This window comes from Pteronotus mesoamericanus, unplaced genomic scaffold (genome assembly GCF_021234165.1).
Source record: "Pteronotus mesoamericanus isolate MK-2021 breed Mesoamerican mustached bat unplaced genomic scaffold, CSHL_Meso_final scaffold_54, whole genome shotgun sequence".
Classification (NCBI taxonomy): domain Eukaryota; kingdom Metazoa; phylum Chordata; class Mammalia; order Chiroptera; family Mormoopidae; genus Pteronotus; species Pteronotus mesoamericanus.
In genome coordinates this window covers 20,579,657-20,603,257 of record NW_026555321.1, presented here as the reverse complement: position 1 = coordinate 20,603,257, position 23,601 = coordinate 20,579,657, and the positions used below count along the sequence as shown (strand labels likewise).

At 38.5% G+C, this 23,601-nt stretch overlaps 2 protein-coding genes across 2 annotated transcripts in view; one reads left to right on the top strand and one right to left on the bottom strand.

The window, feature by feature from the left end:
- Positions 1–23,601, top strand: part of ACAD11 (acyl-CoA dehydrogenase family member 11) — a 76,320-nt gene that overhangs the window by 46,630 nt on the left and 6,089 nt on the right. Inside the window, exons 13-16 of the mRNA XM_054595261.1 lie at positions 1,335–1,433; positions 20,341–20,407; positions 21,017–21,102; positions 22,902–22,973. Coding sequence (XP_054451236.1) covers positions 1,335–1,433; positions 20,341–20,407; positions 21,017–21,102; positions 22,902–22,973 — 324 coding nt within the window. The remainder of the gene's footprint in view (positions 1–1,334; positions 1,434–20,340; positions 20,408–21,016; positions 21,103–22,901; positions 22,974–23,601) is intronic.
- ACKR4 (atypical chemokine receptor 4) lies at positions 2,562–6,056 on the bottom strand. The gene is made up of 2 exons (XM_054595264.1): positions 6,008–6,056; positions 2,562–3,620 (listed from the first exon to the last, which is right to left on the bottom strand). Exon 2 carries the CDS (start codon positions 3,609–3,611, stop codon positions 2,562–2,564), a length of 1,050 nt encoding a protein of 349 aa, XP_054451239.1. The 5' UTR covers positions 3,612–3,620; positions 6,008–6,056.

Genomic DNA, 23,601 nt, shown 5'->3' with positions numbered 1-23,601 from the left:
ACCCTGAACAGGAATCAAATCAGCAACGCTTTGTTTTGCAGACCAAGGTACAACTAACTGAACCACACCAGATAGGGCTAAATGTTGGAATTTTTAAATGTGCAGAATAAAATTTGCCCTCCTCTTAGGAAAGACACGAGATGTTGTTTTCTGGTAGGCATTAGCAGTAGAGTAAATCTAGTTTCATAATATCTTGTCTTCTAAAATTGCCACCTATGGATATTTAAGATCATTTTTGCCTATATGTATGAAATAATCATCTTTGTGATAATTTTGTATTGATAGTTACAAAATACTTAACTGCATAAGCCCAGAAAAGTAGAACTTTCCCCAATGCTGGTCATATCGCTCAAGTTATCTTATGGGGAAATACAGCTAGGAACATGTTAGTAAACATGGTTTGGTACCATTTGTACATAGGAAACAGTAATTAAGAACTCTTGAAGAGATAAACATATTATTTCATAATTGAAAAAGAATTAAACTAAATTTCATCTGACCATAATTTTGGCCAGATTTCATTGTCTTCTATAACATTATGTACATTTTAATAGCAAGACTGATCTCCATTTAAATCAGTAAGGGGCATTTATTGAACACCTGCAGTATGATGTGTTACCTATAAAGCAGTAATTTGAAGTTACAAAATAGAGTACACAGCCCCCTATCTAAAGAAACCGAGTCTCTAATTTTAGAAACTGAGCACATGAAATATCTGAAGGACCCATTTAAAAGAGCATTATATTACCAAGTGCAGATTACTATGATTGAGAGCTAGCCTGTGAATTCTGAAATTCCATACAGGAAAGCAGTTGTGTAAGAGTTCTACAAAAAACTTTCTGAAGAGATTAAGTGTTGAGCAGGCTTTATAGAATGCAAAATAAGTAAGTCGGTGAAAGCATTCTTGATGGAATTTGCAAGGCATAGTTAGAAGTTGTGTAAGATAGTAAACTGTATGGTAAGGAATTCTGGCTTTTAAATATTTACTACAGACTTCCACTGTGGGAAGAACAATGTTCTTAATCTACTCTTGATGACTGGAAAAAGGACTGAGTTTTATCCCGAGTCATATATCAGTGAGGAAGCCAAGAACACAATTCAGATTGCTCATCTCCACTGTTTTAACTACTTCATTCATTTATTCTTCCAGTGGACAGTTATTGAATACCTACTATTTGTAGGTCATGGGAGAACCAGGGTGGAATGGGGGAAGGATAGGAAGATGGAAAAAAATAAAGATGTTCTCTCTGTCCTCAGTTCACATTTCCTTATGTTAGTCTCTTTTGTAAACCGGTGTCTGTCTTCCTGCAAATTCAGCCTTTGTTTATTTGTAGAGCCCGATGTTGCATCCAGTGATGCCACAAATATTGAATGTAGCATCCAACGAGATGGAGATAGCTATGTAGTTAATGGCAAGAAATGGTGGAGCACTGGTGAGTACTCAGATTGATCCTTTGTGCTAGATGCTGTACTACAATAATACGGTAATAGTTATTAGTTTTACAATCACAGTTCTTTAAATTCTGCCTTAGCACTTTCAAATTTAGAAATAGTTGATAAAGAGAAAAGTAATTTTATAACATGTATTGATTAGGTGATGTTTATTTTAAGAGCAGAAAACATCTTCTACAGTTTGTGAAAGATAAAATTCATGTTAGTGCACAATATTTTTGACCATTTTAATTTCTATCAAAATTAAATTTTAATAGGGACACATCACCTACACTATAATAATTTCTATATAGTTATTTTTGAGAGAAACTGTACATGTTATCTAAAATAATTTAGTGTGCTACATATTTCCACATCTTAAAAATACAAGTTTCTTAATGAAAAATAAGAATCTTTATACATAAAAAAATACATTGTTTGGTCAACTCTTCTACTGACTCACATAAATGAATGAACCCTTTAGAAAGTTATAAAAATAACTGATTACAATAATAATCAGATGTGGTTGTCTGAGGATTGCTTATAGAGTATGAATGATAAATCTAATGGGATAACCAGTTCATTACTAAATAAAGGTGACATATGTAAGCAAATTATGTGTTTAGAAACTTGCCAGCAATGTATTAAAAAGGCCAGAAAAGCTTTTTATGTACTTTTTTTTATTGTTGATTGTTATTTTTGGAGTTTTATGAAATGACTTACAAATTAAGAAACAAGAAAAGAAGGATAGATTAAATTTTGCTGTATAGTTATTCAAGTATTAAAATTATGCAGGAAAATCATTTTTATATAATGTAAAATAATAATAAATGCTCCTTAATATAAGATTCTTTATTAATGTTAGATGGCCTAACTTATAGCATAATGTTCTTATCACTTATGCCTGTTACTACTATTTTCCAATATTTTAATTTTCATGTTTTATGCATTGCTTATTTTGTTTCCTCTTCTTGGCTTCTACCCTCCCCCATTCCTCACCCCAACTCTTTTTTTGTTGTAAGTTGCGACTGTAGAGTTTGAGATTTGAATTTCAGAATAATGCAGATGTTTTATCTAAGGGCGAAGCTTCATTCATGTGTATCGAAGCAGGACATAAAGCAGTTTTACATCTAAATGCTGAATGTGCTGGTTGGCTCTGTAGGGACCTCAGAATCCAAAGGAATCTCCACATTTTGTCTTTGTCTTCTCCAAGACCCATATTTCTTGGCAATTTTCATAATGTAGTTTTTAAAGGAGGATCCCATAAAAACATACAGGATCGGGTTGAGGCAGCTGTGAAAGAGCGCCATGCTCTCTGTGATTTGGATGGCAACATCCATGCGCTTGCTCAGGTCGCAGTCGGTGATCAGGGAGTAGATGATGTCTATGGCTAGGCAGAACTTGACAATGTTATAAGGCAGCTGAGTGACAATGAAAACTATAACCACTGTGAACAGAACTTTGAGGGGTCCAGATTTTTTAATGTTTGGCATCTTGATGAGTGTCCTTGCCGTGATAAAGTAGCACACACCCATAATGAGAAAGGGTATAACAAATCCGATGCAGATTTCCAGCATTTGAATTGCTGCTTTCAGTGATGTTTGCAGGTGGTATGGAAAGATGGGAATGCACCTAGCCTTGTGACTCACTGTATAGAAAACCAGCTGAGGTATACTCAGCAATATGGCAACCATCCAGACACAGAAACAGATAAGCCAGCATGGTTTTCCCACTCCAGAATGGCTCGGGGCTTTTGTTACTGCCCAGTATCTGTCTATGCTGATACAAGCCAAAAACTGCATTCCGGAGACAAAGTTGACTGTGTACAAGGCTGAAGTGACCTTGCACATGGTTTTCCCTAAAACCCACCCATGAACTGCATTAACTGCCCAAAAGGGCAGAGTGAATAGGAGGAGTAAATCCGCCACCGCCAAATTCAGGATGTACACGTCTGTTTTGGTTCTCTGCTTCTTGTAATAGGCGTAAATCGCCACTACTATGGAGTTTCCTGCAAGTCCAATGATAAAAGCAATTGTGAAGAAAGCAGGCAGGAAAACTTTCGCAAATTTTCTGACCTCTTCTTTTACACAGATCACTTCATACTGACTATAGTCATGAGTGCTGTTTATTTCATTTTCCTCATAATAGTAATCTGTTGATTGGTTGTCTTCCAAAGCCATGGCTGCAATCTAAATGGCAAAAAGAATACAGGATGCTCATTTTAATGTGCTTAAAAGGAAACACTTTTTATCTAGCATATGTTTTGTGTTCTTACTAGAGAATAGTTTGTTGCCATAACAACCATGAGCCTGAATCTGCCGTTTTTTTAAATCCTTAATGGAAGCCACATGGGAGTATATCCCCAAGAACGGTTTTCCATCCTTTGTTTTTACAGGTCTGTGTGCGGGAGCTGGGGTTTACACAAGAAAGCTAAAAATAATACCCTGAGGAATTTTCTTAGTCCCTAAACCCTAAAGAAAAGTCATGACTTCTTTTGTGAAAATAGTTTTTAAAATATGAAAATTTAGTCAGATTTCAACTACAAGAATCAAAAATGTTATAATTTTTACATATACAAGTTTGTCATCTGTATGCAGTATATCGACAAATTAAATACAAATGATTATTTTAATTAAAGTTTTTATTTATTTATAAACTTATTTTTAAATGCGATCTGAGCATTTATACTCAGTTTCATCAGTTGGCATTTATAAAACAGTCTCTTCTGCTCAGCATCCCCCCCAATGCTGTCGCACGCGTACTGTCCACTACCATTTGGTAGCACCTTCATTCCACTAGTCACCTAAGAGACTACCTTCATCTTGCCTTCATCTGTGATTTCCAATCAGCCCTTATATTCTGATTTTTACCTTCCAAATACATCTCGAACCTGCCTCCTTTTAATCAGTACTCTTGGACACATCCATATGATCAGACCATCACTGTTCCCTACCTGGTCTACTACAATATCTTCCTAACTGGTGTCCTGCTCTTCTCATTCTTCCTCACCACCTCCTTGTCAAACACATTTTTCTTCCTGCCACCAGAGGGCTGTGTGTCTAAAACGCCAATCTGTTACTCCCCTGCTTAGCTCCTCACCCGAAAGACACATCTCTTCGCCTGAAAGGTACAGTCCAAGCTCCTTGGCATGATATCCAAGGCTCCCTCTGTCATTTGGTCCTGCCCCTGGTTCCTGCCACATCTCTCTGCTGTGGGCCTCGACACCACAGGCAGTAACAGCATGGAGTAGCCCACGCTGCACCCCCTGTGTCCCCATCACTGCTTCTGTTCCTTTACCTCATAAACTAGTCCGTGTCCTTCCCTGGAGGGGCCAATCTGACTCAGTTAACTTGGATATCACCCCTCCCCACCCCAGGAAGACTTTCCTGGTCCAAAAGCTATATATACATACCTCCCAGAGAACCGACCCTATCCTACGGAAAAGATGTGTTTCCTAGACTACATTTTCCCTCTGTGGTCTCAGTTCCCAAAGATTGCAATTAATACCTGACAGAGTGCCTGGCACACACTGGTCACTCAGTAAATATCTACTAAAGACAGCTTTTACCACCAGATGTGAAGCTCTTATTCTCCTGTCTCATCATTGTTATTTTACTAGGTTGGCTATTAATACCCAGAATTCACATCAGTTTTAAAAGGTATTTAGTAATAACTGTCAATGGTTTTATTAGAGTGCTTGGTTTTGTTTTGCTTTTTCCTTAGCCTTTCTGTCTCCACTTGGTTACTTTTGTCCTTGGAAGAATCACAAATATTCTTACAGAATCATTAATGAAAATATTATTTTCAGAACAGTGTGACAACTTACTGTACATTTTCAAAAGAATATTTTTATACTTGCTAGCCTTCTAGGGATGAGTAAAGCAAAATAAAGAAGCTCCCCTGCAACCAATTCTTTTGGGTGCACATAAAAGAATTATTTTAATTATGTAAAAACCAGGTGCTGACAATTTAAAATGACTACTTTTATCCTTGATACTACTTGAAAGTTCCAAACTGGGAGATTATTCTGATTTCCATTAATTATTAACAAAATATGAACTTTGTTCTTTCTCTTTCATCTCCTACATCTTGAACCTGATGATAAGGAACAATATGGCCAAATAATATACACTATTAAGGAAAGATATTTTAAAATAAGAATTAATCTTACTAAAAATGTGCATCATAAATAAGAGTAGGAATGGAAATTATTTCCAGCAATGATCCTTTGGCGTTTGCACAGAAACACATTTAGTTGTCTTTGTAATTACTAAGAGAACAAAAAAAAATTAGTGTTTGTAAAACAAAGCAACAAAATGATATAGCAAAAACTTTTTCATTAACAACATTTCATAGGCAAGTAATGGTATTAAAATAATATATTTTTCTTCTCGCTATATTCAGATATTTGTTTTAAGGTTACAGTGTATAGCTGTTTTCGAATAGTTCTTTTTTGCACATAAACATTTAGATTTTTATACATCAAGACTCCATCTACATAGGTAAGTACACAAAGTCTTCAGGCTTAAAAAAAAAAAAGTCTTATCTAGGTCAAAATGAGAGAAGAAAAACCAACCTGTTTCAGTGGGCAGAGAGGAGCAGCCTTGAGTGCGGCGTGACTGAAACCCAGTGACCTCCTCTTAACTCGGGCTACTTTTGTTTTCGTTTTATACCCCGCCTTTGTCTTGCATCCAAGAGGGCTTTCCTGAAATTTAACCTTGTGGCTGCTTGATCTTTATTTTCTGTATAACCATCTTGTGAAATCAAATCCAAGTTCTTAAGTGCCCTAGGATACAAACCTGAAAGAATTTCATCTTGTTTCAACAACTACAGACCTTTCAAAGTTTCCATTTAGCCAAAAGCAGCCAGAAAGTACCTGCAGTTCAGGAACTAGCTGACTGCCTAGCCAAAAGGACTCACCTAAGCCCCTCAAGGCAGCTAACAAACACGTGGGGGTTGCATCAGAGAAATGCTCTCTAAAGTTACATTGTCTAAGAAAGAAAACAAAATGATTTTTTTCACCCAGAAAGTTATCTTTTTGAAGACTAAATTTTCAAAGACTAAATTCTAAGTAATCACTGGGCATATCTAGAGTTTAAGTCTTTGTGCCACGTGAATATTTTCCTTAAGCTATTAGACTCCTTTTTTGTTGCACCACACTCCTCTCTCCTTACCCTCAGAGAGTGCCTTTCCTGTGTCTGAGTGAGTTATTTATTTTTCCCACGTTTTCAGACAAATGAAAATTAGAGAAAGATGAGAAATGTATGCAGATTTGGCCTTTGTGGTTTATTTGAACTTGACTCCCCTCATATTTGCATAACAGTTCCCTCATTTATTATATATTCACGCAAGGCTGGGCTCAGTCTCCACCTGCAGAAGTTATTTCAGACCCGTGCCATTTTTTTCTCCAAGCAGTGGTATAACTCGACTCACAGGAAAGAGGCACCGAGTCCCTGGGGCCTCTACCTTCCTGCACCTTCCCACAGTACCTATCTGAGGAGGGAGCCAGATTCTCCCGCTTGCCATCTCCCGGTTTTGGAGGAAGAGTCATTTTCATGCAGCTAAACCAGTGCACCGGTAGAAAAAGTGCCTGGATTGGTGGTGGTTGTCATTTTCCATCATGTAAATACCCCTACCATGGCCAATTTTAAGCTACCAATGTGAAGTCGCCAAAAGCAAAATGGCTCAGAGGAGCGCAGAATCAGCTCCCCTGAGCAGGCCCTGGCACGCTTCCCCCACAGGAGGCCCCGCTTACGCTTTCCAACACTGATCATTCATCTCTGAACGCCTTCCGAAGGACACTGCTCTCAATGTTACCCCTGTCCCTGCCCTCTCTAGACTTTCTGATCCTTCCCCTCGCTCACCTCTTGTTCCTCTTGATTTGCTATATATTGGGGCAGGAGGAAATGAATGAGCAACCTTCCACGGAATTCTGAGCGTGGCCTCCAAAATGCCCCCATCTCTCACTGCCTCTCTGACCTTCTTTCATAGTACTCGCCCCTTTTCTTGCTTGTTCTGCCACACCAGCCTCCTAGCTGCTTTGGGGTTGTACCGGGCGTGTTTCCTACTTAGAGCCTCTGTACTGGCTCTCCTATCTTATGGAATGTGCTTCCTCTTAATATTCGCAAGGCGCACTCCCTCATCTGTTTGAAGTCTTTGTCCAGTCCCCACCTTCTCACTCAGGAAGTGCCCCCGACTTCACCTATACTTCCAGCTCACTTCACCCATAGCGCTAACCTTGTGCTCATATACCGTATTTATCCATTGCATCTCGCCCTGTTGTAAAATATAAACTTCATCAGAGCAGGTACTTTTGTTGGTTTCTTCACTGATACATTCCAAGTGCTTAGAATAGTGTCTGGCACATAGTATCTCTACCATCAATATTTTGATTTAATAAATAACCCTACCTTTCCTCCTGATTATTACCCCATTTCGCTTGTCCTTGATGCTGTACTTTTTTTAAATTTTTTAAAATTTTTCAATCACAGTTGACATGCAATGTTGTATTAGTTACAGGTGTAGAGAACAGTGGTTAGACATGTATATAACTTAGAGGCGATCCCCCTGATAAGTCTAGTACCCACCTGACACCATACATAGTTATTACACTATTATTTTCTATATTTCCTATGCTGCACTTTACATCCCTGTGTCTATTAATCTTTTCCTATAATATCTTTTGGACATGTCATTCGTGGAGATAAGTGGGTGATGCACTGCATGTATTGGTTCTGTAGACTCTTGCGGGGGCTGACGGGGATTGACTGCTGTCTGTACCCTGTCCAGGGCCACCTGGTAATAGCTACAAAGTGATCTGTGTTTGGCAGTTGCTGTTTGGAGGTGCCTGCAAGAGGCTGTGGTGCAAACCAAGCACCAGTCGCCACTAGTGCTGGGCTTGGGGCCCTTTAGCAAGCAGTACAGGGCAACACCGAGGCCAGTCGCTGCTTGTTTGGGGTCTGTGGACCTTTGAGAGACTTTTTAAAAGTCCACAGTGTAGGTCAAGACCAGACACTTGTGTGGAACAGCCACAGCAAGAGGTTCAAGATGGGCGTATAAGTCGCATGGGACAGAGTCTCAGGGAATCACCTGGATGGGGCAAGAGTAGTATTTGCCAGGTTAATGGGAATTCAGATGCCTGCCTGTGCCTGCCCTCTGTGTGCGGGGTGGGCTTAAAAAAGGAACAGCAGCACATGCCAGCATTTCTGCCAGCACCTGCTAGCTGTGTCGGAGGAGGGCGCGACAAAGAACAGTGCCTGCCAGGACCAATCCCATCGGTCCTGGATAGTGTCGTCCCCTCCTGCCCTCGTCCTAGTACCAGACAATTCAGTTCCTCCCAGTATGTCCCTGGTACTTTCTGAACTGCTGTCCGTGTGCTGGAACTTAGGGCGAGTGTTTGTGAGTAAGCGAGTCGGGCCCTTTAAGAAGCCAAAAGCAGCCCTCTGTCTCATGTCCATGGAGGTCCATGCTGATTTGCACAGCCAGGTATTGAGGAGACGCCTCTTCTTGGCACCAGGGTTCCAGGTGTGGTAGCCCAGTGTGGGGCCCGAGATCCCTTGCTCCTCAGGGGTCACCCCAGCTGTAGACAGCCTTCCTGATTCTCAACCTCCACTCGTGAGCGCCAGGCCAGCCCGTTTTGTGTCTCCACCGCTACTATCAGTCTTGACGTGACTTCTTCATATCCTTAGTTATGTGAATTCTGTTCTGTTAGTCTTCAGGTGAGTCTCAAAGGTGACTGTTGCATAATTTAGTTATAATTTTCATGTTGTTGGAGGAGGTGGGCACAGTGTTTACCGACCCTGCCGTCCTGACTGGCAAGCAATGCTGTACTTCTTTAATGACTAGTCAATAATTGCAGCCTCCATAATAGAATCACATCATCTCTCTCCAATTATGATATGTGCGTACAATACTGATTTGCAAACTTTTGCTTTTGCCATTTCCCCTACCTAGAATACTCGTCCCGTTTCACCATCGCTCCCTAACTCCTGTTTAGGATTCAGATTCAGGTCTGACCTTAACATTGCTTAATCCAGGAAACCTTTTTTCACTATTCTGGATTAGTTCGGATATGCATACTCTTTTTTCCAATACTAGAGATTGTTAGTACTTATTAAAATATTCTATCTTCCATAGCAATTTTGTATCCTGCTATATCCTCAATACTGAGCTTTGTGCCTTATGAAAAGTACCAGTTTACTGAATAATTACTAAATACATGAATGAATCAATGAATCAGTTTTTAAGTAACTTATCCTCCACAATTTACAAGTTTAGCAATGGAGTTGGAATTTGAGATCTAGATCTTCGATCTAAAACTACTTCTGCTTTATCATACTGTCTCTTATACATCTTAGTTATTATTTGTGGATCATCATAACTTGCCTTACCACTCAACTCTTATAGGACTTCTAGAATGTTTCCAATATTTTGCTATTACAAATGGCGTTGCAGAGAGCACAAATTTGTAGATGTTGTAAGAAACTGAACTTAATCTTACTGAGAAGTGTTGAAGAATGTGACTAACCATGCATAGCTAGCCTTTTCTTTTTTTTTAAACAAAAGATAGCATTCTTACTATTATTCACATCGTAGAATAATTCTAGAGTTCTTTCAAATAAGTGCATAGAAAGCTTCTTTATTCTTTTTGGAAGGGTTCCATGATATGGACATCCCACAGTATATTTAAATAGTCTCCTAAGGTGGATTTTTATTCATGCCCAATTCTTTGCAAATACAAACAATACTACTGCAATGAATAATCTTAGGCATCTGACATTTTGTTCAGGAACAGCTATAGGTTGTTCCTATGGGGGGTTGTAGGCTAACCCCCAAAATTGGAGTTGATGTATCAAAGAGTAAATGAACCTGTAATTTTGGTGGATGTTGCCAAATTATATTCTGTAGCGATGGTATCACCTTGTACTCCCACCAATAATGTATGGAAATGTCTTTTCCCTGGAACCTTGCCTAGAGAATGTGTTATTCAACTACCGCTTTGCTTTCTAAATGGCTTCTAACAGATTCAGTACACCTCCCTCCTCGCTCTTACCAGCCATGTGTGAAATATTTCCCCAAATTGGTTTTTCTTGCTTTTTAATTTTGTTTTTTAATATATGATAGGTTTATATAGACATACCAACTTATATTTTTCTTTGGGTTTACCGACCCTGCCATCCTGACTGGCAATCAATGCTGTACTTCTTTAATGACTTTGATTTCATTTATCATTTTTAAGGTTTAAAATTTCTTTTCCATCCAAAGATTTCTTTAAAAATTGTTTTTTCTTCCAGTTTCTTATGGCTTATTTAATTTTTTTTAATATTTCAATTCTGATTATTTGAAATTGATTTTGATCCAACTGTATACTGTAACTACAACAGTAACAGTAGCAGCAGCATGTGACATTCATTTATTGAACCCTAGATATTAAACCTTCCTAGAGGTAGAGTAAGTGAATTTCAAAGTGTTCCCCCACTAAAAATCACACGTATTAATACTTTTAGAGAATACATGAGATTGGTTTTTTAAAAACTGTGTATAATAGTGTATGATAAACATTATTGTTAACAAGTGGAAATTACATTGTAAAGTGGTACTTAATTCATAATGGTTTTTCATTCCAATTTGGATTAAAGCTAAGTATTAGTTTTAAACCTAAGACCAAATGAAGTTTAAGTAATTCACCTCAGAAATTCAATGTTGGTAGAAGAAATAGCTTTGAGAATTTGTGGACGGCTAACTGTGCTTTGTATTACATAATTGTTCACATCACTTTCTTCATTGTAACAGACCCCATCCATACCCAACAGTCATGCTCCTTCCCCCGCTCTCATCTTCCCTTGTGTTAGAGAATGGTTTTGTTTCATAACCATGTGATTTATAAGATTCTAAGAAACTAAAATCCATCAGCAAATATGAGGGAGATTTCGTTTTCAGCCTGACTTAATCCTGGCACTTGAATAGTCTTGAATTGCCAGAGTTTGGATTAAAAACAAAATTATTTTATCTATGCCATCTGTTGTCATTTATGAGGGCCTGTGACACAGCTGGTATGTTTAAATGTTTTCTGGTCTATTCAGATTTCCTCTAATATATTTCATCTATGACATTTGGTATCCTGTTCATTAACTAAAATAATAAAAAGAGCAAAACTCTCTTTATAAGAAGGACATTTTAGCTGCTGTACCTGCCAAAATCTGCTTGTAGCTGAGATGATATATTTGTGGTGTTTTTTTTTCTATTTTATGAAACATCAAGGTTAAATCAAAATACTTCAAACTTTACAACCTATGCACTCACCGTTACTTCCTCTACTTAATGACCCCCAAAGGGGAGCCAATTTAGAGGGGTTTTTTTTAATCTGAATTGTTTTACATTAGATTGAGCACCAGAAAATCAAAGAATTGTTTACATTTTCTCCCTCCTTCCCTTCCTTCCTTTCTTTCTCTTTCTTTCTTTCTTTCTCTTTCTTTCTTTCTCTTTCTTTCTTTCTTTCTTTCTTTCTTTCTTTCTTTCTTTCTTTCTTTCTTTCTTTCTTTCTTTCTTTCTTTCTTTCTTTCTTTCTTTCTTTCTTTCTTTCTTTCTTTCTTTCTTTCTTCTTTCCCTCCCTCCCTCCCTCCATCCCTTCCTTCCTTCCTTCCTTCTTTTCTTTCTTTTCTTCAAAATGTACCAGATATATGAAATTTATTGGGTACTTACCCAAAGCTGTGGCAACAATTTTTCATGACAGAAAGAGCAAGGCAAGAAATGCTATTGAGAAATATTAGAGAAAAATATACATATTCTGAATATTAGGAAATGGGACTTTTGACTAGGGTTTAAGGAAATTGGAGGGATTTTATTCTGAAGGATTTAGCTTTTGGTTATCTAGGATTAAGATCCATGAGATCTTAAAAGATGTATGCAAAATGTTCTTGATTACCAGGATAGAAATTGAGAAAGAAAAGTTCTGTAATGAAAATGAATCCAAGTCTTACCATTATGTCCTAATCTGGTTTTCAGAAACATGCTCACTGGGAAGGCAAAGAGGTACGTGGGGCAAGTGGCCTACCCTTCAGCCTGTGGGCCTCAAGGTTTCCTATGACTAAAACCTCATAAGCCCCCAGGAGAAAAATATCCAGTTGAAAAATTAAAAGTGAGCCTCTCTAGAAGAAGATTCTTTATAATTTCTAACTAAGAATCAAAGCATGTTTTGCATATTATTGCACATCCAGGTCCAATCACGGGGAGAAAAAAGACCCCCCGCCCCCCACCCCGGCCAGGCCAGCATTTTCAGATAAGAAATTTCAGTTAAGAGCCACAGTGAAATCTCAGTACTATCATTTGCCACTTGAATCATCCTAGTGTTCTTTGGTTTGATCCTCAGATTTTATGGAATTCATTTTTTTATCTACTAGCACCTAAAAGTCAAAAGGACAAACTCTTATAAAAATAAAGCAATGATAATTTGGGAATTCAGACATCGTTCAATAGAGGAGGAGAGTCAGGTGGAATCACTGTCAAGAGTATAACATCTGAGATTTTTAAAACTTAATTTTGAAATCTGTGAATGGGAGATCCTTTCCCATTAAAATTTGACAGGTGCAACAGCTGAAACATCCTTCTCTAAAGAGAGTCTTTTCAGAACTAATTGGAAAGTAGATTTCATTAAATTTGAAGGAAACAAAATTACAACATCAGTTTTTAAAACAATTGCATTTTTTAAATAAAGTTGTTTTTTTTTATTTTCAAGGCACAAGTCCTGAATACATTTCATTTTTATAATCTTTTTTAATTTTTAAAAGTATAGTTTACATTCAGTATTATTTTGTATTAGTTTCAGGTGTACAGCATAGTGGTTAGATAGTCATATACTTTACAAAGTGCTGCCCCCCGTATTCCCAGTACTCTCCTCGCAACATACATAGTTATCGCTACATTATTGAGTATGTTCTCTATGCTGTACTTTACATCAACATGACTATTCTGTAACTACCGATCTGTACGTCTCAGTCCCCTCAGCCTTTTCACCTAGTCCCCAACACACCCTGGCAACCATCAGTCTGTTCTCTGTATCTATGAGTCTGTTTCTGTTTTAAAACAATTGCATTTTAATCTTAACTATATTTTACATGTATAATTCACCATATAGAATAATTGAGGGGATTAAAATTTTAAGATCTTGGTTTTACTGGTTTTAAAATTTTAGAGCTTCTAAGATTTCTAATTTTTCTTACATGATCATATTTTGAAGCGATCATTGCGTATCTGTAACTTCAGGGAACACTAATGATAGGTGCATCAGTGTGCAAAACAATGGTTTTAGCAAAGTTTAAAGGAAAGAATCTAAGGGAGTTTCACTTACAGTGTGGTGGAGTTAGCACCTAAAATTGACCTTCTCACAGATTAACAACTAAAAAGCTACCCCCAAAAACTACCTAAAAACTCAAGAGTGACCAAAAGCAGGCTGATTTTGTAGCAGAGTCAAAGCTGGAAGATGAGATAAGCAGAAGGTGAGTTTTTTCTGTTTATGCTTTGGCCTGAGGACCCATGTGGTGTGAGAAAACTGATGCTTCTGTGGAAAGCTCAGGTCTTTTGTCAGAGGAAACCAGAAGCCAGTGTCTGGTGGTGCCACTGCTACTAGGAAAAGAGGGAGCAGTGTGGGTGTTCCAGGACAGGAGCCAGCCACAAAACGGGAGCTCCAGGTCTCACAGGCAGACTTTGCCCGGCTCTCTGGCTGACCCCTGAATCAAAGTCCTGCACAGGGCAGACTCAAGGCACCTTAGAGCTAAGCAAAATCCGAAATCGAAATTTGATCTCCCACCCACCTATATTTGAGAGAGACTCTACAGTTTGCTTCTGCCTAAGTTAACTGCCTGATAAAATAAAAACATCAGTGCTCTTTAGATATAACAGATCCAGATTCTTCAAAACAAAATACAATCCAAAATATCAGAATACAATAAAAAACTACTCACCAAATGAAGAACCAGTTTTCAAGGGGAAAACCCAACTCCCAAAGGAGAGAGATAATGGAATAATCAGACAAGGGCTTAAGGCAGCAATTATAAATTAGCTCAATGAGGTTAAAAAATAAAAAGTTAGAAAATATCAGAAGAGAAATATTACACTAGAAACCAATTGGAATATATTAGAACTGAAAAGTTAAGTATATGAAAAAAATCACTAAATGGGCTTAACAGTATAATGGAGATGAGAGAAGGAAGAATTAATGAACTCAAAGATAAACCAGTAGGAATTACCCCATTTGAAGAAAAGATGGAAAGTAAGAGTCTTAGACAGCTGTGAACAATATCAAAAAGTCTAAAATATGTGTGGCTGGAATTTCAGAAAAGGAAAGAGGGAGAGATTGCCATTTAAAAGAATAACATCCAGATAATGGAATATTATTTAGCGCTATAAAGAAATGAACTACCAAACCATGAAAAGACATAAAGGAAACTTAAACATATTAAGTGAAAAGGCCAGGACTCCAACCACGGGACATTCTGGAAAAGGCAAAACTAAGAAGAGCAGTGGTTGCTGGGAGTTGAGGGGTGGGGAGGGAAATAGGTAGAGCACCGAGGATTTTTAGGGAAGTGGAAATACTCTGGATGATGGAAGTGTGTCAGTATACATTTGTCCAGACCCACAGAACACACATCTAGTGAACTGTAATGCAAACTCGGAGCTTTGGGTGACTGTGGTGTGTCCGTGTAAGTACAGCAGACGGAGCCGTGCTGAGGGACGTGGATAATCGCGGCGGCTGTGCATGGGTGGGGGCAAGCGGCGTACAGGAGGTTCCTGTACCTTCCCCTAAATTTTGCTGTGAGCCTAAAACTGCTCTAAAAATAAAATACACACACACACACACACACATTCTACAAATTCTAATACTGTTACTTATTATTGGTTGTTTAAATAAGTGTGCTTGAACTGAATTGAGGGTCCTTACACTCTAATGTTAATACACATACTGCTGACTTTTCAGGGCTTTGTAAAGTGTTCTATTTGATCATTACATGTCTCTTGTATTTATGAAAATGATTGCATTTTTCTTTTAATGAAAAACATTCATTTATTTTTAATATCATAACTTTTTAATTTTACTTGAAATAATTGGACTTAGTAATGATTACATTGCAAAAGCCCAGAAGGTGGGAAAAAATGGTTTTGCTCTTTACCTCATGTGTAATATAGACAATAAGTCAGACATTTGGAGAAAAAAATAGGAGAGAAAGTTTTGCCTAACATATCTGTTATCTGATTACTGTGTGGTATCTAATAGCCAACTTAACGTTGATTTTTTAAAATGTCCTGTTCTAAGTTAGTTAAAAGGCTTCTCGTTTACTTTCTAGTCACGAATAGAATCATATATTAATATGCACAGATATGATCGCATGTTCTGACAGGGCTGGAAAGCAGTCGTATGATTTGAGGCCTAAATCTGTTTAAGGTGTCTCCTTATTTCACTGCCAGTCCGGGGATGAATTGAGTCATCAGTTTAGACACACTGCCTTCTTCCCCGCTTCTCCTTTTCCCGGATGAAAGTTATTTTTAGTGTTTTTTTAAATCAGTGTGTTTTATAAGGCAGAGTGTGCATGTAGGATTTCTGGAGTTTTGTATTATCACATAGACGAAGTGGGGAAAACGCCTCACCCTATGCAGGAAATGGCTTCTTCACAGCCACGCTGAACGTTCAAATTAAAAAGAGATTAGGGAAGAGGAAAAAAAGACAACAATTGCAGTTTACTCAGCAAGTCTCTGTCTCCTCCTAAGTGTGAACTAAATATTTGTTTACAAGATGGTAGACTACTTTTTAAAATGCTTTTAAAATTACTATTATTATTAAATTAGAGATGGCAACAAATTAGAATATATCTAAGAGCATACTTTTTCCCATTTATCCACACCCCAATACCATACCATAGAGAAAACTCTTCTAACATTTTCTGTTTTTAGTTCTCTGGTTTGTGCTATAATTTTAAGTAAAACATTTTTTTCTCTCTCCAAGTTTATTCATTTTAGGCACTATCCATTGACTCTCCAATTTGAATATAACAATTTCACTCATTTGTATTATAACTCTGCCATTTCCATATATGTTGTTGTTGTTGTTTCAAATATTTTGATTACTTCTAAACTTTGAATGACCACCAGTCTTTCCTCTGCATCCTCAGAGACAGAATCTTTTCGAGCTTAACTTTATAACATGAGGATATGAGTGCACTTACTGCTTTCTTTACCTTTTTATCCCTTCTTTCCATATTGTACCTTATGTCAGCCACAGCTTCTACTTTTACGTTATCGGGAGAACTGATACATATGTTGTGTCTCTATGGTATGGTTGACCACAGGGTGACTCAACTTTGAAAACCAACACATAGTACACTTGCCCTGTAGAACTCTGTTAACAATGTTCAATGCCGGACTAAGTATGTTAGACTGCGTGCCCTTCTCTCACTGAGGCAATATAATATCCCCCTGGCCATTCTAAGGAGCATCGACGTCAATTAGAATAGCTTATCTTACACTCTATGCATTACTTCAGTTCATGCCATACTGTAGTTGGTTTTATATTTGGACCATGGTTCACTTGTACATGTAGAAAGTATTTTCCTGGAGTTTCTAATTGCCGTTTTTCTCGCATTGCCTTATTTGCTTTTGCCATACCTCCTCTTACACAGCAGCACACAGTTATAAACTGTACCTGTAATTCATTCTTTTCTGGAGGCCTCTCTCCTAGTCTTCAGTCTGATGCAAGTCTAATCCTTACTACTTTGTAGGGGACTTGTTTTTTTTTCCTCTCTGAAACCATCTAGGATTTCCCTTTTGTTGTTGATGTTTTGAAGCGTCCCAAGCACACATCTGAAGATTCATCTTGCCTGCTAGTGGTCCTTTTCATCTGAAGACTTATTTTTCAGTTTTAGAAAATTTTCTTTTACAAGTTTCTTTGATGAGTTCTTCCCTTTATTTTTCTCCTTATTGGACCCCTTTTATTCTGATGTTGGACTTTATTTTTTGCTCTAAGTATCTCTATCTTTGCTGCCCTGTTTTTAATCTGACTTTTTCCTTTGCTTATGGAAATTTTCCTGATTTGATTTTTAGCGATTCTATTAAACTTTATGTTTTAGCAATCATAGGTTAATCTTTAAGAGTTTTTATTTTCTTGTTTTCTGGCTGTTCCTGCTTCATAGCATCCTTTTCTGGTTTTATGGCTGCAGTACATTTGGGTCTCTCAGGTTACATTAACTAGAGGTTATGTTGTTTGGTTTAGGTCAGTTTTGTTTTGTTTAAGTTCTCTCTGTTGCTTTATTTTGTTCCTCTAGGGTCTCTTTTAGTTTATTTTGAACAGTTGCTCTCTTTAACACTGTGAGCCCTCTTCACATACCGCAGATCCTTGGTTTTCTGTTCCTACTTAAGCGAAAAGGAAGAGCAGTTGGTCAAGGTCTCGTTTGTTAGTAACTGGGAGCCCTTTTCCAGCCCTGGGCCTCTCCTGAGCAGGAGTTCCGTCAGGAGGCTTGGTGGGGCAGGGCTGGGACTCGCTTCAGAGTCAGCTGATGGGAAGCTCGCTTTCAAGTCTCAGAATGACTTTGTTCAGGTTTTCAGTCACACACGGCAGACCTTCCTCCTCAGGCCATCAGGCACTGACCTGGGAGGGAGCCACCTGATACACTTGCCCACTTACAAATCTGGGATTGACCTCCCTTTTGTAGCCTCACTTCTCAGTTTTCCCTTCTGACTCCGGGGCCAGAACCCTCTCCCTTTGCACTTCCTTACATCATTGTCTAGCCTCTGACTTCTCTGTCCATTTCATGGTCAGCTTGCCTCTACCTGCGTCCCAGACATTTATGGAACTCTCATCTGTTGGTGACTACCAACACCACCAATCCTATGCCTCACCTTGCGTATTTTTTTTCTGTTATGGTTATACCTTCATCGTACTTCTATATTTTTACATCAATGGGAGACAATTTTGGCCATCTTGTATCTTTACAAGTTGGTTTTAGAAAAAGCTATCAATTCAGTTTTCCTTTCTGAACTCTAGCAAATTGTAGACTCTTTCCATGGTATGGTTTTCTCTGTTTATCCCCTTGAATAGATGGAAAATATGACAAGAGCTATAGTTTTGCAGTCGATTTCATTTGTTTTTTCTATAGCGCAAGAGACTCAACTGTACAGTTTCAAAATTTCAAATGCAAGTGCTAGGGATTAAAGTAGACTCGTTCTCTCTAACTTGACTCTTCAATTCTTTTTAACCCCTGCTTGCCTTGCTTTCTATTTCTTGCCTAATCATCTTTTCCTCTAGCACTGATTCTTTTCTGCGTCCTCTCCTCAGTCCCCGGTCAGGCTACAGTTAAGGCACCTCGCTTCCTCTGGGCCCTGTCATCTTCTGCTCTTCATGTCCACTGTTACGGGACTGGCCCCAGACATTTCACCATGCCAGCATATTTCTCCTTCATATCTCCGCTACACATTTAAGTCTCCTAGGAATACTCTGAATAGTTTTGAGACACAGCAATATTCAACTCATATTCAATCCTGCTTCATCCCTATTCCCATTCCTTCCTCTCCCCATATTATTTGAAATAAATCCCAGATATCACATCATTTCCTTCAGGTATTTTGTTATGTTTCTCAATAAACAATAAAGGCTCTTTTAAAAATGTAACCAGAGTACCCTTAGCACACCTAAAATTATTGCAGTATCATTACATACCCAGTAAGTATTCACATTTCTCATCGTTTCATAATTATTATTAATACTTTTTAGTTTGTGTGATTGAATTAGGATCCAAATAAGGTGTAAAAATTGCTGTTGGTTGATATGCTTTTAAAGTCATTTTTAATCTGTAAACCCCAACCCGCACTTTTTCCTTTTATTGCAATTTAATAGTTTAAGAAACGGGATTATTTGTCTCACAGATTTCCCAGTCTGGATTTTACTGAGTACAGCCCTGCATTGGCCTTTAACTTGTCCCATGCAGTTTATCCTTTTAAACTCCTGGGATTTTATAGCATTCAGCTATGTGACATCATTCCTAACATTTCTCTTGGAATCATCATATCACTTCAGATCTTTGGAAACCACTTTTTATAGGAAATTAGAAGAAGTATGATAATTTAAGAGTTTGTACAGGTGTGTTTAACTTAGTCTGGCTCAGTTGTTTATTGCCTTGTAATTAGAAAGCCACTTAAGCGGTAGTTTCCTTGTGGGACCAGGTTTTTAGATTTACTGGTAAAAATGAAATATACTTTTTTGCAATAAGGCCATAGACCTCTGAACTGTAATAAAAGGTTCCTTAAAATGAGAAAAACTATATTTTCAAATTTCTACCCCTAAACAAGTGAGAACCGAGGTTTGCTGTAGCCAGAAGGAGAGCCTCATATCTGTGGAGCGCACCGTTGCCACCTGTCCCACACCAGGGCGAACGGTGTGGTCCGGGCTGGGGACTGAGATACGCCAGCAGGCTGACCTTGCCCAGCTCCACTGCTGGGGAAGTTAGTTCTGTTTCTCAGCCACTGTTTGGGGAGTAAATATCATATAAGTTCTAATGCCTTCTTGTCCCCGTGTCAAACAGCATGAACTCTGAATAGGAGGAAGTGCGTATGCGGTCTGACATGGCAAGAATAGCAGAGCTGTCCTTTGGTCTGAAGGGTTATGGCTGCTTCATGGCTTGACTCCTGCTCATTGTTGTGCAGCCTTTTTCATTGATGGAGTCCATTCTTGGCCTTGCCGGGCCATTTTTCTTCAGTCGACATACAGTTTTGTACATAAGTGTTATTTTTTTAAAATAAATCAAGGGTTTTTCTTATTTGTTTTTTTGCCAGAGGTAATCTTGGAACGATTAGAATTTTTAGGGCATTATGTCAGACTAAAAATTTCCTATTATGATTTTTTTTTTCACATTTTCCCCTTGGTTTTAGGAGCTGGTAATCCAAAGTGCAAAATTGCGATTGTTTTGGGAAGAACTAAAGATACCTCTGCAGCCAGGTAATAACACAGTTGTGACTGAAAATCTGCATAGGATTACCAGTCAGTCTTTTTCTCTGCCCACTTAATTTACTTAAAATGTACCATTTGGGCTCACAAATCATAATAATATAAGATATATTGCGATATTAAATGTCATATATTTGTATTTCACAGTTATTTTGCTTAAAGCTATATTTAGGCAACATTTTAGGGAGTGTTGCTGTACATTCATCACTGTGGAATTTCCTGTATTAAAGTGTTGCTGTGTATCCTCAAGTTTTTTTGGTCAGATTATAGGACAAAATTTTTCAGAACTGTCTGTAATTAAATGATGTTTAAGGCAAAGGCAATAATCTTGAAATGTTTAACACTGGATATCAGTTCCCATTGTTGAGCAATGAGAAACCTCAGTTAGATAACTTTTACATATTTTCCAATCCTTGTTACTGTTTCGGATCCCAGCCTGCATGCCACTTTGTTTGATGTGTGTTTTTCACACCCCATCCCAGATAGCATTGCTTACGTGATCACATGATAACAACAACAAAAATAACTGCAATTCTGCCTAATATGTTTTATTTTTCCACTTAGCAGACTTCTCCTAACATCTCTTTTTCTTTTGACCAGACACAAACAACACAGTATGATTCTTGTTCCTCTCAACACACCTGGAGTAGAAGTCATAAGGCCTTTGTCAGTTTTTGGCTACGTAGGTAAGTGCTCAGTCACCTTGACTGTGCAGGAAGACTAGAGTATGCAGTTTTACTGAAGGGAATAGGTAGTATTTTAATGTATGAGATGTGTTCTTAGAAATCTTTTGGCCCTAACAACTGCCTTAATATAAATGCCAACAAATAAAAATAGAGGTGGTGCAGCATCCTATCCTCATTTTGTTTACTTTTGGGAAAGGGCAGATTGTATTCAAGGAACAGCAACTCTGATGGCCAGTCTTCTCTCTGTCATCCAGGAGAATGGATTAATGAAATATACACAGAAAAATTAAATCTAATCAATCCACAATAAAATTCACATTTAGCTTGCTTCATCGGTCAACCCATAAGGGCTCTTAATAAGCAAGGAGTTCTGACTGATTTGAATGCAAAACGTTTCTTACCCTCTGTCTGTGCATGGAATTTCTAAGAAGCAAGGGCACTTCTATTTCCTGCCACCCACGTCAGCTTCGTGCCCATGGTTTCCCTGCAGCTCCGCCATTCGCTCAGCAAGAATCTGAGTGCTGAACACTGTTCTCAGTGCTTAGTATACGTTAGTGAAAACAGTAGACTAAGATCCCTGCTCTTGTAGAGCTTACATGGGGGTCAAGGGGAGGAAATAACTACAAACATGTCAATAAGTATATTTGATAACATGGTGATTAAACAGCAGGTGATGATGCTGCAGAAGTTTATTGACCTTCTGGTTCTGTGGTGACCTGGTCTTCTCGTTATTGTTGAATATGGCTAGTGAAAATGTCTGAGTAACAGATGTAAGGCTTGCAGTTTTATAGGCCATTTGACATGATCACCCTCTGTAGGATGCTGCAGCGAATATACCCACAGGTTAAACGTTGACAAAAGGGAGATGAACAAGCTCACCGAAGCAGATTGCACACGGGAAGTGGGGTTGCAGGCCAACAGCCTGAACGACCCCTGAGACGGGTTTATAACAGAGATTGGCTGCAAATACCCTCCATTGCAGAGCCTGTGTTAGAATTTTCATTATGACCAATTCACCAGCATCTCTCCATGTCCCTGTGCCCAAGGCCAAAAGAAATAGTGTGGAGAAAATTGATTACTAATGTCTATTCTGACAGGAAAAGGGTGTGGAGAGAGCATGAGATTACCTCCAGAACTTGGCGGAGACAGGGGTGCCACGAGGACAGAAATGTGAATGTGTTCCCCGCTCCAGTGAAATGCCAGCGTTTTCAGGATTGGGCATGTAGTGAACAAATCTAGGCTGGGAGCACACATTCCTGAAGGGCCACCGTGTGATTCATCTCTGATCCCAAGCCTGCTTTGTACTTCCAAGAGGCCCCTTCACATCCTCAGGCATTGGTTTCTACAATGAAAAAATAAGAAATTTACATCACATTACTCACTTTCAACTTTTGAACTATAGAAACGTTTCTCCCCCCCCACCCCAAGCAAAGTTTTCTTTGGAAGCCCCTTTTTTATAAAAAAACTTCAAAGAAGCAGCAATAATAAAACAGTAATAAAATCGTCTGAGCGGAGCTGTGGAGCTATCTTCCATTTTAAAGGCTCTACAGCTTCAGAGAATGTGGTCGAAATGGGTGATATGATTTCTAAAATCTCTTCTGACTTGAATATTTGATGTGTTTACTGGGCTATGCGATGCTGGGGGTTCAGGGCTCAGATCTACCCGGGAAGGTCTGTGATATACCAGGCATTTAACCCCTACTTTCTTTGAGTGATTATACTTCAGTAGGTTAATTATATGAGACTCTCTTTTTGGTGAACTCCTTCTGCTCTTTAAAATTTTATTTTCTATTTGATAGATTATTTGCATGGAGGACATTTTGAGATCCATTTTAATCAAGTGCGAGTTCCTGCCACCAACTTAATACTAGGTGAGATAAATTTGCAAAAATGATTCTACAGTATTGTGTATTAAAATATTTTCAAGCCTAAATATGGAAAAGATAGGAAGTTTGCCTTAATTTCATTTTCCCTCTTATTCCATTTACAAGGGAACATTTTTTTTTCCATTTTGTGGGTCTTCTTGCAGAGAATAATGTTTTTTTTCATTGCTTGTGGTTTTCTAGCATATCAACTGAACACATAGCTAACAAATTATATACTTCAGAGCAACACACTTTTTCCTAGAGCATGATCTTCAGGCCTCTCTTTGTTTTCAGAGAACCTCAGCCCTCTCTGAATTCAAGTCTCGCACATGTTAGAAGCATAATAACTTTGAACACTCTCTCTGGAATGACCCCACCCTCTTGCTTACTGGAATCCTACCAGCCTTCGGGGAACCTCAAATGGCACCTGTTTCAGGTGTTCCTCATGCCGTGCACTCAACAAGCCCAGGTGCCTTCCCCGCCCTAAGGTCGCAGCCTCATCCTCCTGTGCTGTCTTTGTCCTTCTCCATATCCCTTATCCTTGGCATTCTTGTCCCTCGTCCCTAGTGTAGGGACGGTGTCTCACCTGCCTTTGTAACCATTGCAGTGTTAGTAAAGAGCTTATGCATAGTCA